Source organism: Diceros bicornis, chromosome 11 (assembly GCF_020826845.1).
Source record: "Diceros bicornis minor isolate mBicDic1 chromosome 11, mDicBic1.mat.cur, whole genome shotgun sequence".
In the NCBI taxonomy this organism is placed as follows: domain Eukaryota; kingdom Metazoa; phylum Chordata; class Mammalia; order Perissodactyla; family Rhinocerotidae; genus Diceros; species Diceros bicornis.
In genome coordinates this window covers 39,999,228-40,013,790 of record NC_080750.1, presented here as the reverse complement: position 1 = coordinate 40,013,790, position 14,563 = coordinate 39,999,228, and the positions used below count along the sequence as shown (strand labels likewise).

The window sequence follows — 14,563 nt, the reverse complement described above, 5'->3', positions numbered from 1 at the left end:
AAAAGCAGTGTAGAAATGGCTGCCATGCTTCCTCAGCAGATTTTAGACAAACACATTCTTGGATTATTTGTGAACAGAGCTGGCCCTCGATTGTGAGATGGAAAGCATCTGACTGAAATCCTCTCTCGTTGCCTCCCTTAGTCAAACTACTTAGCAAAAAATCATTTACGTAGGATCCTCATCACCAAAATCTCCGTTTTGGTGGAGGCCGTTATAGGTGGGCCTTTTGTAGACTTATGCCAATAAAAAGTCAGCTGACAGGCTAAAAGGCACAGACTTCTACAGCCTCAGCTCCATGAAATTTATAATCTGGCCCAAGAGCTCCCATCACCCTTGTCAGGTTCTGAAATGACACAGTAAATCTGAGCTCCCCCAAAAGATGCCTGAAATACATGAAACTCATGCTGACAGAACCCACTGGCAGTCCTCTTTCTTGTGTGTGTGACGGTGAGTTAGGTTTACTCACACGTTGTAAGACAGGAACAAAATGCACAATGACCCAACGGGATAGGGTCAGTCCCAGCTAAAAATCATCACCCATTTTAGGATTCTAAGTGCAGAGGCCAAAGAAGTGAAGGCTTCCGCCCACCCTGTCTCTGTCCTTTTCCCTACAGAACCTCACCAAAAGTCTCACTAAAGCCCTGTTTATCCAGCTAATGAGCTACCAGGATAACCTGTCCTCCAAAACAAGCAATGGCCTAATAAATGCCTGAATGTAGAGAGGATTTACTGAGGCAAAACTATTCTGAAAACAATTCTTAGTCTTCCGAGAGCTCTTTCTAAAGCATTAGGTTTATGACGGTCATTCAAAAAGAAAGAAAGAGAGTCAACTCCATTTTCTTAAAATGTTTCCTCATTGATGTGATTTAAGAATGGAGTATAAACTGGCTTGACAGTTTTCTGTTTTAAGCTGTTATTTGATGGAGAATTAGTGTTGTGTGATTTGTAGACTGACGGTTGAAGCGAGAAGGGGCCTGAGAATATCTTCTTAATGATTTAAAGCTGATGTGGTCTCAGCCACCAGAGGACTGCTGTTTCCAGGAAGAGCTAACTGCAAAGCTGGCTGAGGTTCGCGGCAAGCCACAAATTACACTGGCCAGTGACTTGAAGTAGCACGTGCAATAATAGCTGTCCTGCAATAAAGTGTTTCATAAAAATGGCAAGCATGACAGCCATTTCCGTAAATACAGGGCTGGTAATTAGCAATTAAATTGAATTGCCCTTAAATGAGAACTGGAGCATATGCTGCAGACATTCAACATCACACCAATGACATGTCCCACCCCTGCTGGGGCAGTACTTCCCTCATGGAAGCAACCTAGACACACAGATCCAGATTCAGAATGGGCAGCCCATCCACAACCCCAAAGCTCTAAACAGATCTGGAAATCAACCCACACGCCCACTGCAACCAAGCTGATTTAGAGACACCAAAAACAACTTTCAATCTCGAGTACCACTGGCTGCCCAAATTGAACAGGCCACTCACTCACTCACGTACCCTGTTTCTAGATTCTATTCATAAGAGGATGCTCTCTTGACAACACCCTGCCCCCTTGATGTCTTTTGGATTGAAAATCAACAACTACATCTGATCTAAATAAAAGCCACTTGCTAAGGAAAAGGTAATCTTGTTGTGGTTGTTGTTGAGGAAGACTCGCCCTGAGCTAAGATCTGTGCCAATCTTCCTCTACTTTGTATGCAGGTCACCACCATAGCATGGCTGACGAGTGGTGTAGGTCTGTGCCCAGGATCCAAACCCACAATCCTGGGCAGCTGAAGCAGAGTGCACGAACTTAACCACTATGCCATGGGGCCTGCCCCAGAAAAGGTCATCTTGAGGGCCCGTGAAAGAACCAAATGTGTCCTCCCTATATGTGACACAGACATCAATTCCAACCCTAGCACATCACAGTGTTTTCCAAAATAATACTAAGTAAAATGGGGACAATTTCATAATTCCTCCAAATACCAGGGAAAGGAAGTATCTATTGATAAAGAAAATCACATCTCTAATTGGTTACTCCAGCATCCCCATTTCATGGCTGGGAAATTGTAATTTACCCCATGAAATGGTATTTTAGGCTAAACTCAACCTGGAATTTCTTTGTTTAAAATTTTAAAGACATTTACTTGGCCATTTCCAAAAATCAATTTTAAATATCCCAGTGCTCTCATATACTCTGAACCACAAAATTCACTCCCTCTGGAACTTTACCTCAGATCCTGAATTATGAATGCAGGTTAATGTTGTGATGTTCCAGGAACCCCTGACTCACCTTCACTGCCGGGACCATTAGGCTAGACACAGTGATGCAGCCTCGGGGGCTGCACCATAGGGTTTGTGTCCACTGTGTCCTCCAACAAGTAGCCCAGCATCTGACGTGGGAGCCTATCACATAGAAAAGTGTCCACACTCTTGGACCACATTTTAAAGCATGGCCAATATTTTTCAAATTTTTTCCCCAAACTCATTACAAAAAAGATATTTCTAAGGGCCTCACCCATGATTTTGTGACTGGAATATTCTACTTCATTACCATGATTTTTTCCCACCGAGTTCCCTTCGTCACCCACCTGCTGTAAATATCTTCCTATCTGCCTAGATCAACGTTCATTCCTCCAAACCCCTCAGGATTTGCTCTTCTCTTTATCGTCTCAAGTTTTTGCTGTTTTTCCTCTGGCGTGTCCATGCCATTCCCTGAACGACCCTTCCCTAGCCCATCTGGCTGTTTCACTCAACCACCTGGTTTTTCCAGTTCTCTATAATGTGTTCCCAGGTCAACTTTCTGACTTCATTTTGAAAAACCCCATACACAGTTCTCTGGAGGAGGGCTGCAGTGGATTCAGAAACATGAACCAGTTTCCAATTCCAAATTGAGAGGGTTATCATGTGAGTTTGCTACCAGCACCCCACCAGGGGAGTTAATTTTCCTGCCTCTCATCCCAGACTCTGGTCATCTCTGTCCTCCTTTAAAGTAAGTCTACTTCAGTACCTATTTAGAAAAAAATACTAAGAGGCACCAAATCAATCTCCTTTCCCAAAGGGCACCTTCCACGATGGGGACTATGGTGCTCTATAATAAAGCAGTATGGACTCACGAAGAAGAATCGACACCACCACCAGATAATGGAGTGAAGTGTAAATCAAACAAAAACCTAAAGAATACAGTTTCCAGATGCGACTTCAGCATTTTGTCTACCGGGTAAGTCCAAACTGGAAGATAAATACTTGTGCAAAACAAAGTTAGAGGATAATAAATTACAGCTTTAATTCCATCTTTCTCTTCCTCTTTCTCTACCTTCAGCCACCTTCTTTTCCAGTGGAGACTTGTGGGTTGCAAACAGAAGCAGGCATCAGGAAGCCAAGAGCAGGCCAGTCTGCTGGGCCTCGTACATTCTGGCTGCTGCATGACAGTTGGGCAAACCATTTTTCAAGACAGACACATTTGAAGTCAGAAATGTACAATGAATCAGTATCTTTGGTTTCTGGCTTAGACTCGGAAACACTGCCAGGCTGGCTCCTAGGAGCCACCCAGCCCAGGCCGGAGCTCCTGGGGTCTTCAGTCCACGGGCCAGCTCTCTCTCTTTCTCAATACAAAGCTGCTTCAAGATCCCTGAAACATGAAAGGGCAGCTTCTGCTCTGCAGAGTCTCAGACACGATACTTTCTTCCACTCCCCTCCTGTAGGAGGGACCTGATTAAAACCAAACCAGTACTCCTGAAGCACAACCCCCAGATGCAGGGCTCAGCAGAGATGCCCACAAAGAGAACAGAGAGAGCTGGGCTTCCAGTTTCCCTCCAAACTGGGAGGCTTATCCTTGTTACATGCTTCTCACCTGCCAAAAATAGAGGGGACTGAATATCCATAAATATCAGTTGTTTATGGTCTCATTTGTAGCCCACAGTTATTTTGTATGTTTCCTCATCTTGGTGATGTTCGAAGGAGACTGTGGCTCTAAGTATAATTATGCCTCTTGGAGCGGGCTGGAAAGCAGCAAAGAGGCACTAATACATCACGTTGGGGCCTCCTAATGAACCCCATTACTCAGAAGGCAGCATTTCTGTGTGCAGTGAGCCACCAGCAGGCACCTGGCTTCGAGGGGCTCCCTGCAACCTGTTCGCATTTACATCCCAGCTCCCAAAGTGGCTGCACAGTTCCTGTTTCTCTACAAAGTGCAATATATTAGAAAAAGCAAACATAATTTAAAATAATTACCAATGTTTTTACAGGTTGCATTTAGTTTACCTTTATCCTTTTCCCCCATTCCATTCATGCCCCCCAAAAGAGCCCACTATGAAAGAGCTTCACAAATTAATCTGTTTTTCATAAAACACTTAAAAAAAAAAAATGGTTGTCTTCTTACATAAGTATGTGATACCATGCTTTCTTCATCTGATCAATCAAACTCCCAAAAATAAAGTTACAGTTTGCATAGGTATATTTCATTTTGTGCAAATATTACTAAAATAAGGCTATTTTCAGTGTTTAGGTAGTGATATACTGATCAAAGAAAGCTCTCAAGCAACAAGAACATTTCCCTGCATCCCAAGTTCTCTCCCAGGCAGACGGTGAGGCGAATGGACTTGCCTGCACCATAAGGCAACACATGTTGGGCAGAATACAAGTCTTGGAAGTAAAATGCAAAGGACATACAATACGTGCTCGTGTGATGGAGGCAAGAAGGGCTCCATCTTTAGTCTTCCCTTTGATAAAATGGAAGCGGAAACACAGATGGCCACAGGGGCAGATGTGCATTCTTCATGTGCTGTTGAAGAGGCAGCCTTCGGCCATGGGCACTTCCAGAAATCAATGAACCCCAATATTCGCTTGGTGTGATCTAAGCTGAAAGATGAGTGACTTGAAGGGATGGGAGAACAACAACCAAAAAATCTGAGGAGGAAAAACTGAGCAAAGAAACCTGCCAAAGGAGCAACTGAGACTTACATTCTATGTAACGTAAGGTGGAAAGACCCGGCTAGAGAGAGAGGAGGTACACGGAAAATCCCCTCCCACAAATCAAGTATTGTCAGGAAATATCAAAGTAGAAATTTTTGTAAGCAGCTTTGCATTTAACATTCAGTCAAGACACTAAAACCTTAAAAAACAAGAACCTCTATTTGAAAAAAAAAAAAAGCTAACAATAGGAGTCCTCAAAGTCACCCAGGATCTTGTAGCACAGAATGGAGTGTTCCTGGGCCAAGGCAGCCAGTTCCTTCAGGAACTCTGGGAAGAGGGCAGCGGCCAGCATGGTGTTCCTCACTGGCAGGGGAAGACTTGGGGGTACCCCGGCCACCTTGGCTCTGTTCGTCAGGAAGGGCTGAAGCACTCTTGGGGGACCATCCAAAAGGTTCTTGCCACCTCCTGTCCTGGAAGCATCCTGAATGGGATCTGAAACCAGAAAGAAGACTGTCGTGGTGACCCTCCATAGCCCTTTACGTCCACCCTCATAAGTGCAGTGTGTGTGTTTGAGGGGAGAGGGCTGGTGGAGAGTGTCTAGTCATGGGTTCAGTTCCTGTAACCGAAGTCTGAGGACACTGCACTTGAGCATGCACCTTATTCCACTCCTTGGCACACATATCTGCCCAACAGATAACCTCCAGCATAGGGCGTGTGATATGAGAGTTTTATCCCAAATCCTGTATAAGGAAACTTCGAGCAGATATTGTGCGAGAATATGGGTTTATCAAGAACCTCCATGCCCAGGACATGGCAGGGGGAAAAATGAAAAAGGCATCTCCTGCCACTGTATCAACCGCCCAGCTCACCACGATGGTTATTTAGGGATGTCCAGAGCCTCCCCCTGCTCTCCCAGCCACCCGGTGTTGGGGTGACCATCCTACCTTTGCCACTTAAGCCCTGATCACACAGCAGAGCTGCAGGAGGCTTGTTGGGTGAAACAAGCCACTCTCTGCAGCTCGTGCTCCCACCTCTGGGGCTCCCTGGTGACCCCCAGCTCCTTCTGGGCGGGACCTCCAGCCTTTTGTGGAGACGAGAAAGGAAGAAGCCTTTTAAAGGCTGGAAATAATGGAGAGGAAATGGGTGCTGGTAAGACCAGACTTGGAACTACTCGCAACTGTGGGCACCTAGTGGCAGCAAGTGGCTTGGAAGCGTCCATTTCAGGAAGGTTCCAGGGGTTCTGCTCTCAGTCCCAGTAACACAGGTCTAAGACGATATGAGCCCAAACTTGAACATATTCAAGTGACTTGCATTTTGATATCAAATCAGCTTTACTAATTAAAATGGTTCAACTTTCCCAACTATTTAATTCCTGAACATCTCCAGCCTTCATATAGGAATTATTTATGCCTTCTTCTGTCCCCTTCTCAAACTGTCTCATTACTCCTTATAAATCATTAAATTCAAGCTCTTCATTATTTTGGCTGCTTTTTAGAATTCAGTCCCATTTTTCAACACCCTTCTCAGAGTGTTGCTTAACTACAGTACTAAAAATTCTTGACATTTATAGTTCTTTCCACATCTCATTACTATAGTCTTTAGTGTTAAAAAAAAAAATTCTCCACTTTACTGCTTTAAATATCTTTTTAGATTAAAGCTTATCACAGTTCGTGCCATAAAGAACTGAAGAAGCTGTTGAGACTCTGTCTGCTGCTACCTTTCAGCAGAAATTCACAACATGTCCTGACAGCAGAGTGAGGACAAGTGTTGACATCACTAAAGTACACGGCCATGCTTGGAGACCACCCCTTAGCACCCCCCACCCTGGTCCTCTACACGGCAGCTCTCCAAAGGGCCCAGCGAAGCTCTCAAAGGAACCTGGCCTGGATACCAGGGGGAAATGGGACACTCCTGGGCACTAGGCCCAGACTAAGACCTGCATTGTTTATGCTGGTTCCCCCACCTGGAATTCCCATCCCTATATCTGCACACCTAAATCTTACCAGCCTTAAGAGGCACCAATACAGTGGTTAAGAGGACAGACTCTGTCACTTACTGGCTGAGTGACATCGGGCAAGTTGCTTTACCTCTCTGCACTCTAATGTCTTCATCTGTCAAAAGCTCACAGAGTCACTGTAAGGATTAAATGAGTCAATAGGTATAACGTACATAGGGACCTCTTGATAAGTATCAGCCATCACATCATCATCAATTCAGTTGCTATTGACTTTACAAAGCACTTCCTGTTTCCTGCCCCTAGAAGTAATTCCCTGTTCTAGCCTCCCACCCCATTTTACTTACCAACTAAGGCCTGCATTGCCCGTTAGCCTTGCGTCGTTCTTTATTTGGGGGTTTTACTCCTCTAGTAGACTTCGAGATTTCTGAGAGCTAAGCCCCTATCTGATAATGTCTCTCATGACCCCTAACACACTTCCTTATTCATAGTAGAAGCCAATAAACATGTGCCGAATGAAGGAGGGAAGGAATGACCAACATCAGGTCTTCCCTACACCTGATCTTCTTGGAACTGGTTCATATTCCTCATCTCCATCTTTTTCTTTCAAATTCATTCCTTCTCTTCTCCCCCAAGAAGGGTATTTGTGGCTCATTTATCTAGCTTTATCCCTGAATTTTAAAAGTGTCATCACTAAGGCTCATTTTCCCAGCTTGAAGCCAAGAATCAAAATTGTCTTCTCAAAGGAAGGCAGGAGAGCACCCAGGGAGAGAGACCGAGGACTAGGGGGAAATCCTTAAAGTGGTTCTGTCCTATCGTCACAGTACTGGCCTTTCAATGTGTCACAAAGCACCATCAAGCTCTTGACTCAAAAGCAAGGAGACTTGATTTATAGCCCCTACCTGGCAACTAGCTTACCATATAATGTCTCAGTTTCCTTTTCTGTAAAATGGGGATAATATCTACCTGATGTCTCTTCCAGAATGAGATCAGTGACAGGACTCTGAATATAAGTAAATACAAGGAACTATTCCTCTGTGGTTTGAAAGTATTTAAGGGGAACATGAAAAGCCTGGCAAGTGACTGAGCCTCAGAGACCAACAGTCTCAAGAACGACAATGTGACAGCTGGCACACACGAAGTCCACCAGCTCTGGAGCCACATCACACGGCCTTTTACTTCTGTTTGAAGCACTAGTGAGGAAGCTCGTTTTTCACGGGGGCTGCCAGGAGGCATGGGAATGCAGGGCCTGCAGAGGAGCAGCTCTGGCTGCAGGCGCCTGAGTTCCATCCCTCATAAAGGGCTCAACAAGCACCTGAAGAAAAAGGCAGGGAGGAAGGGAAGGAGAAATACATCTCAGAATCAGGAGCGGTTTTCTGAAATGTTGCCCTGGGTCTAAAATGCTGCAACGGAGGGTTTTCAAGACTAAAACTGGGATGATTTCAGAAGTCAGGAGTGAAATCCATCACATGCTATTTCCCTGTTGGCACTAGTGAGGCAAAGGGCACAGCCCGCAGACACTGGAAACCCCAGTATCTGGCCTTTTACCAGGATTCTTCATTATACATTGCTCTGTGTCCCAGTGAGAATGGGACCCCCAGATTCAACTCATTGATAGGCAATCACATCACACTCAACGCCTCACAAGTCAGCTGTGTACACGGGGTCAGGAGCCTCTCTGGTTCTGTGAGTTTAGAGACTTTTAAAGTTGAAGGAAGGGTGTCACTTTGCCAACCTGAAAGCAGTTAGCAAGTCCATCTGAAAAACCCCATTAAAGGAAAGTCTTCTATCCCGAGAAGTTCCCTACAAGTCAGAGTCCCCTGACTGTCGCAGACCTTAGCGAGCATCAACCACAGCTGACCACTCTGACAACCTTACACGGTGGGAACAAGTTCCCATGGGCACATATCTGGCAGCCATGGCATCAGACAGCCTAAAGCCAGGACAAAGGACAGGTGTGAGGGACCGCACAATCCCCCCCACCATCCATCACTGGAGCGTGTGGACTGAGGTTCACCGTAGCTCTTGTCAAGGAGAGCCCATGAGGCCAGTCAGCATGCACTCAGCTCCGGGAGCCAGGCAGGACAGTCCAGGCAATGGAGCTACGTGATCCTGGCTGACCACCCTGGGCCTCTAATTTCGGTTTCCTCATGTGGAAATGAAGCTAACAGTACCTTTCTTGCCCATTTCATGGTGCTGTTTGAAAATAAAATTTGACTGTCTGGGACATTTTACAAATTGTAAAATATAGATGAAGACCAAGCCTGGAGTGTAACAAAAGGAGCCTGAATTCACCTCCTGTCTAGTAGATTGCAAAAATGGCCATAGTTCTTTGTGGCTCTTCCCATCAAAAGGTAGGGGTTTTGCTCCATTCTTGAACCTGGGCTGGCCCAGGGACTTGCTTTGGCCAAGAGAATGCAGCAGAATTGCCTTTGTCCAAGCTCCAAGCCAGAGCCTCAAAAAATTTTGTATGCGCCTACTCTTGCTCTTGCATCCTACAGCCGTGATGGTGACAAGCTTGGGCTAACCTAGTGGATGATGAGAAACACAGACCCCCACCATTCCCATCACCCCAGCCAGCCAGCAGCCACCAATGTGAGTGAGGCCACCCCAGACGTCCAGCCACCTGCTGACGGCAACACACAGGTGAGCCCAGCCAAAATCGGCCAAGCCAGGACCAGGTTAGCCGGACGCCCAGGTAACCACACAGACGCAAGAGCACTCATAAATGGCTTTGTTTCACGCCGCTGAGTTTTTGCAGTGGTTTGTTATGTACAAAAGCTAACTGACACACCTTCTATCACACGGTGAGTTACAGCAGCATGCTCCCTGTTGAGGAGGAACACAGCTAACAGACTGACTGTCCACGCGGCCAGGAGAGGCCATGTGGGGCCTGCTGTCAACCTCCCCACAGAGAGGTGGGGCTCCTTTCCTTCCTTGAATGGCCTTGCCTGCTCTTCTCAAGAGCAAAGCTTGAAGCCTGCCCCTGCATTTTACCAGTGGCACAAGGCCCACCTTTCTTTCAAAATCTGCCTCGTGGTGCCCTAAGGGCTCTTCACACCCAGAGGTCTACAGCCAGAAAGGACTTGCGAGATGGAAAACAAATCCCTCATTTAAGAGTCAAGGAACATGAGGCCCAGTGAGGCAGGACCAAGATCAAACAGCCACACAGAGGCAGGGTCAAGCCTTCAGAGTTCTGGGATTGTTTCAGCTTCCTTTAAAGGTTTAAAAATTGCCCAGAGTTACATTTATGCCTCTCAGAGCTGGTTTCTGGCCTTTAGCCCAGACCTGAGAGCCCCACTCCCTCCACTGTCCACCTGCCACAAAGAAGCTTGACTTGTCCTGAGAGAAGCAAACGCCAGTGCAGGATGGGATATTTCCTTGTTTGCACACCAAGGCCCAAGTCACAGCTCAGAAGACGACCGGCGGTCACATCTGTCCAACCTGGGCTTAAACGAGGCAAACCAGCGGCGCCCCCCAGGCTTTCCTAGGGCCCCGGCCTAACACCCCCAGAGCTGACGGAAAGGCCCTCCCAGGATTTTAAGCGGAACATAAATTTTACTTCTCCCAGTCCAAATGAACAGTTTTTACTTTCTAGAGCCCTAAAGCACACTTCTTTTTGGCCGAAGAGTCTCTGAAAACATAATAAAGAGAACAGATGCCCTCCTCAGGGTAGGGCTGGCCAAAAAATGGCTCAGGGTGTGCATATGATGCCTCTTTCTGGCCCATATGTGCCGAATTATTTATTCTAGCCTGGCAACAGCCCACACACCACTCTTTCCCTGAATCACTCTCAGGGAGGAAAACAAACGCTCCACTAGACCCTGCAAACTGGGGAGGGGCCAGGCGCAGGCAGGGCAGACCTTTCTTTGGGTTTAAGAACACTAAGAAGAGGCTCCTCCCTGTGGGGTAAAAATGACAATATATTTTGATGCCTTTAAGGCCCAGAAGCCAGTGCAGCATCTGTGAACACAAATCAAGAGGCTGGGGAAATGCAGGAGCAGCTGAAGGAGAGACACAGAGCAGAGGCACAGGCTGACCTTTGGTTAGAGACTCAGGGGTCAGGTCGGACATGTCCACCCGGAAGAGCAGGTATTGCTGGGCTTGCATGAGGAGTCCTGGGAAGTCTCTCTCCACAGACGCAAACTGTTCAATCTTGTTTTTCACAGATGCGAGGACCTGTCAACAACAACATTAATGATGCTGGTGCTTCACAACGAATTTCACCCTCAGTTATCAATATATCGCTCAAGTGCAGCCCTCACTGCAGGAACTATTATGATATTAGGCATTTGGTCATTTTTAACTGCCTGGGTGTTCTTGGTAGGACACCCTCAAAACATCAAACTAAATGAAGCTTTGCAATTTGTCTAAAATCTACACCATCAGCGTAATAGGACAGGGAAGGCAAGCAAACTAATTAGAACAGAGGGGTTTTTGAAAAACAATAAAATAATAAGGATAAAGAGAGAAGGAGCCCTACTCATTAGCACCATCTAATCAACAGGTATGGAGGTGGGCTCGGCTAACGTACCTGATAGAGAGAGCGGACGCTTGGCTGGAAGACCATGTTGGTGTTGAGCAGAAAGGAGCGCAGGAGTGGCTGGGGGTAGCTGGCTAGCTGAGTAATGATCCCAATAAGCAGCAAATTAACATGCAAAGAGTTCTCCAGCATGTTCTCCAGCTTTGACAGGACCACGCTGATGAATGGGCCTGCAGGAAGAACACAAGGCATCAGGGCTGGCTGGGCACATGGGGATGTCTTTCCCCAACAACAAAGGAGCCACGACTCCCGAACTCCCACGGGCCCACCAGGTGCAAATCAAATACAGATGCAGCAAACACAGCCAGGTCTTCTCCTGCCCCAAAACCAAAACGAAAAACAAACTATCTCCACGAAAAGAAAGCAGAAAAACATGCATGGGAGCTAATATTTTGACTCCGGGAGTGTTTTAATAGTTTGAAAATTATCACAGACCTTGAAAAAAACAGACAACAAATAATTTAATTTTAAAAATTAAAATATACTTTGCCACACTATTTCTGTATTTTGGGGGGCTGCCAATACTCAAAAGCATGACATTCATCATCTCATGATGCTGTGTGCTGGAGGGCTTCATGCAAACATTAGAGGCCATCAAAAGTTCAGGTAACAAAAAATCTGTGTTATTAAAGAATACCGAGCACGTGCGAACTCTGTTTACCAAAGAGCAACACTGTAAACAGGGACTGTCTATCCCCAACAAGCACTGTGAGAAGGATTCTGTCTTGTCAAATGTCACAATGTGGAAGAATCAGAAGAAGAGAAAGACAACGGGTGAATGAAGCCTGGGCTGCAACTTAGCCCTGGTCAACTCGGCCAACACACCTTAATTTTCAGATGAGAGAAAGAAAGAGAAGGGACTCGGTTTGGGGAGATATAGTTTGATATGTCATAGGTTCCTTAAAAAAGAAAATCCATATGACTACAAAAGCAGTTCATTAAAAAATGAGGTAAAAAGAAGCTTTGACCAATTTGGGTCACTACAAAATTAATATGCTTTATGTGCGAGTTCATTGAAGACAAGGAAAATCAAGAAAATAAATCTGGTATTAATAAAATTACTTGAAGAGGTTTTCCATTTTTACCATAACAGTGGTCCATTAAGCAAAATCAATGAGAATTTTGTATTTCCCCCAGTGGAGCTATTGATGATGCCACTAAACCATGGCATGTTTATAACAAAAGCACATAACCCTTGATGAATAAACCTGCCTTATGAAGACTTCACCAATATTAATAGGAGTTTAAAAAAAACATACTTCATCACAAGATGCTTCATTCAGAAGCTTTCATAGCATAAGAGAGTAAAACACTTTGCAAGAAAACAGAAGCTATCTGTGAGAAACAAGAACACCAAACCTAAACCCTTTAGCCAGGCAGGCAAATAACAGAGCAATGGCAATATTCCCCCTAGGAATACAGGGGATGTCTCTAAGCAACCCAGAAACACAGACAAGGCATCCCGTGTTGAGTTGAGCCTCTACTTCCTCATCCTTGGGATGGTGGGCAGAGCTCCTCAGTCACTTTCCATGACTCAGGAGGTCAATGAACTCCAAACAGAGAGCGTTTGCAGAGCCCTTGCTTACTAAACAAAATGGGGAGAGTTTGCCAAACACATTCAGAAACTCTAGATTGGAACCCTAGTTTGAAAGCAACTTGATGGGGTTCCATAAAGAACCCCAGGAATGTCACTGGTAACTCTTCTTAAGGCATCACCACACAATTCCAGCTTTCCAGGTAGATCCCCTCTCGCCCGCTCTCCTGCAGTCCCCAGCTCAGCACCTGTTTCTGTCCAGAGGGAGCAAAGACAAGTGAATTAAGTCATATTTAGGCGGGTAAAGTCTCCTATAAAACATATTCCTTAATGTGAGCCCTCAACTTCCCCCAAGATCCCAGACTGTACTTGGCCTCATCCAGCCATCCTCCTCAAACATGAAAGTTGCTGACCATGCAGTGACCAGCAGACACTGTCCACAATTCATCACTACTACAAGGGGGGACAAAACCAAAAAAAGCTTGAACCCACACCCTGTGGAGAGTGTCATCATTGTCTCACTTGAATGACAGAACATTAGGTCAAGATCACCAGACTATCATTATAATCCCCTACTGTCATTAATTATAACTTCTTAGGCATGTGCATTAAGAAACACATATTATATTGAACCCTTTCAAAATCCTGTTTTATTCTTAGTTGATTTCTAGCACGTAAAAAAAAAACCTGCTAGCAAAAAGCAGTTGCTAGGGGAAACTGGTAAGCAGCTGAAATAAAAAAACTCAGCTGCAATTCAGAAAGCCACAAGTGTGTAGGGGGAAGGGAGGGTGTGTTTTTCCCCTTCTTTTCTAGGAGGACAGATAAACTCCCCACCCATAAAATATTTAATTTTTCAGAACAACTATCTCTACCACCCTTCCCTGTCCTTCACTTCTCTCCCCTCAAGTAACCCTTCCCCTGCCTAAAATCCACCTACCCTCCTCCTATATTTCCTAACTTCAAGAATGGAGCTACCATCAATTCTGTGCCTCAGCTCTGCCAATTCCACCCTGGAAATATCTCCCGAATGTGGATCTTCACCTCCACCTCTACTGCCTGAGGTCAGAGGCTCATCATTTCGTGTCTGGACTCCAGCAACAGTTTTTCTATTTTAATAGAGATTAAAATGATTTAAAAGTCTTTTTCTTCAAATGGTGTAGAAGTATAAAATGAAGAACAGGCCTTCCCCCCGGAGGCAACCCCTGTTAACAGATTCAAGTGTATTCTCCCAGAAACATTTTATGTATGTAAAAAAATAACAACAATTGAATTATTAAAAACATTTATTAATTACTTCTTATGTGCCAGGCAGTGTTCTAAACACTTTTCACGTATCAACTTAGTGAAATATTCACAACAACCCTGTGAAGTATGTTTATTATTTATCTCCATTTAAAGATGAGGCAGAATGCTAAGTGCACACAGCTGGTAAAGGAAACAGTCACAATTTTTTCTTCTTTTTTTATTTTGCTGAGGAAGATTTGGCCTGAGCTAACATCTGTGCCAATCTTCCTCTATTTTGTATGTGGGTCGCTGCCACAGAATGACCACCAAGAAGTGGTGTAGGTCCACCACCGGGAACCAAACTTCAGCTGCCGAAGCGGAGCGTGCTAACTTAACCACCAGGCCATG

General features: G+C 45.3%; 1 protein-coding gene across 1 annotated transcript in view; it reads right to left on the bottom strand.

Moving 5' to 3' along the window:
• Positions 1-217: 217 nt before the first annotated feature.
• FHIP1A (FHF complex subunit HOOK interacting protein 1A) overlaps positions 218-14,563 on the bottom strand; it is a 221,794-nt gene continuing 207,448 nt past the window's right edge. Inside the window, exons 11-13 of the mRNA XM_058550191.1 lie at positions 11,389-11,567; positions 10,895-11,033; positions 218-5,392 (exon numbers count right to left, since the gene is read on the bottom strand). Coding sequence (XP_058406174.1) covers positions 5,139-5,392; positions 10,895-11,033; positions 11,389-11,567 — 572 coding nt within the window. The 3' untranslated portion in view covers positions 218-5,138. The remainder of the gene's footprint in view (positions 5,393-10,894; positions 11,034-11,388; positions 11,568-14,563) is intronic.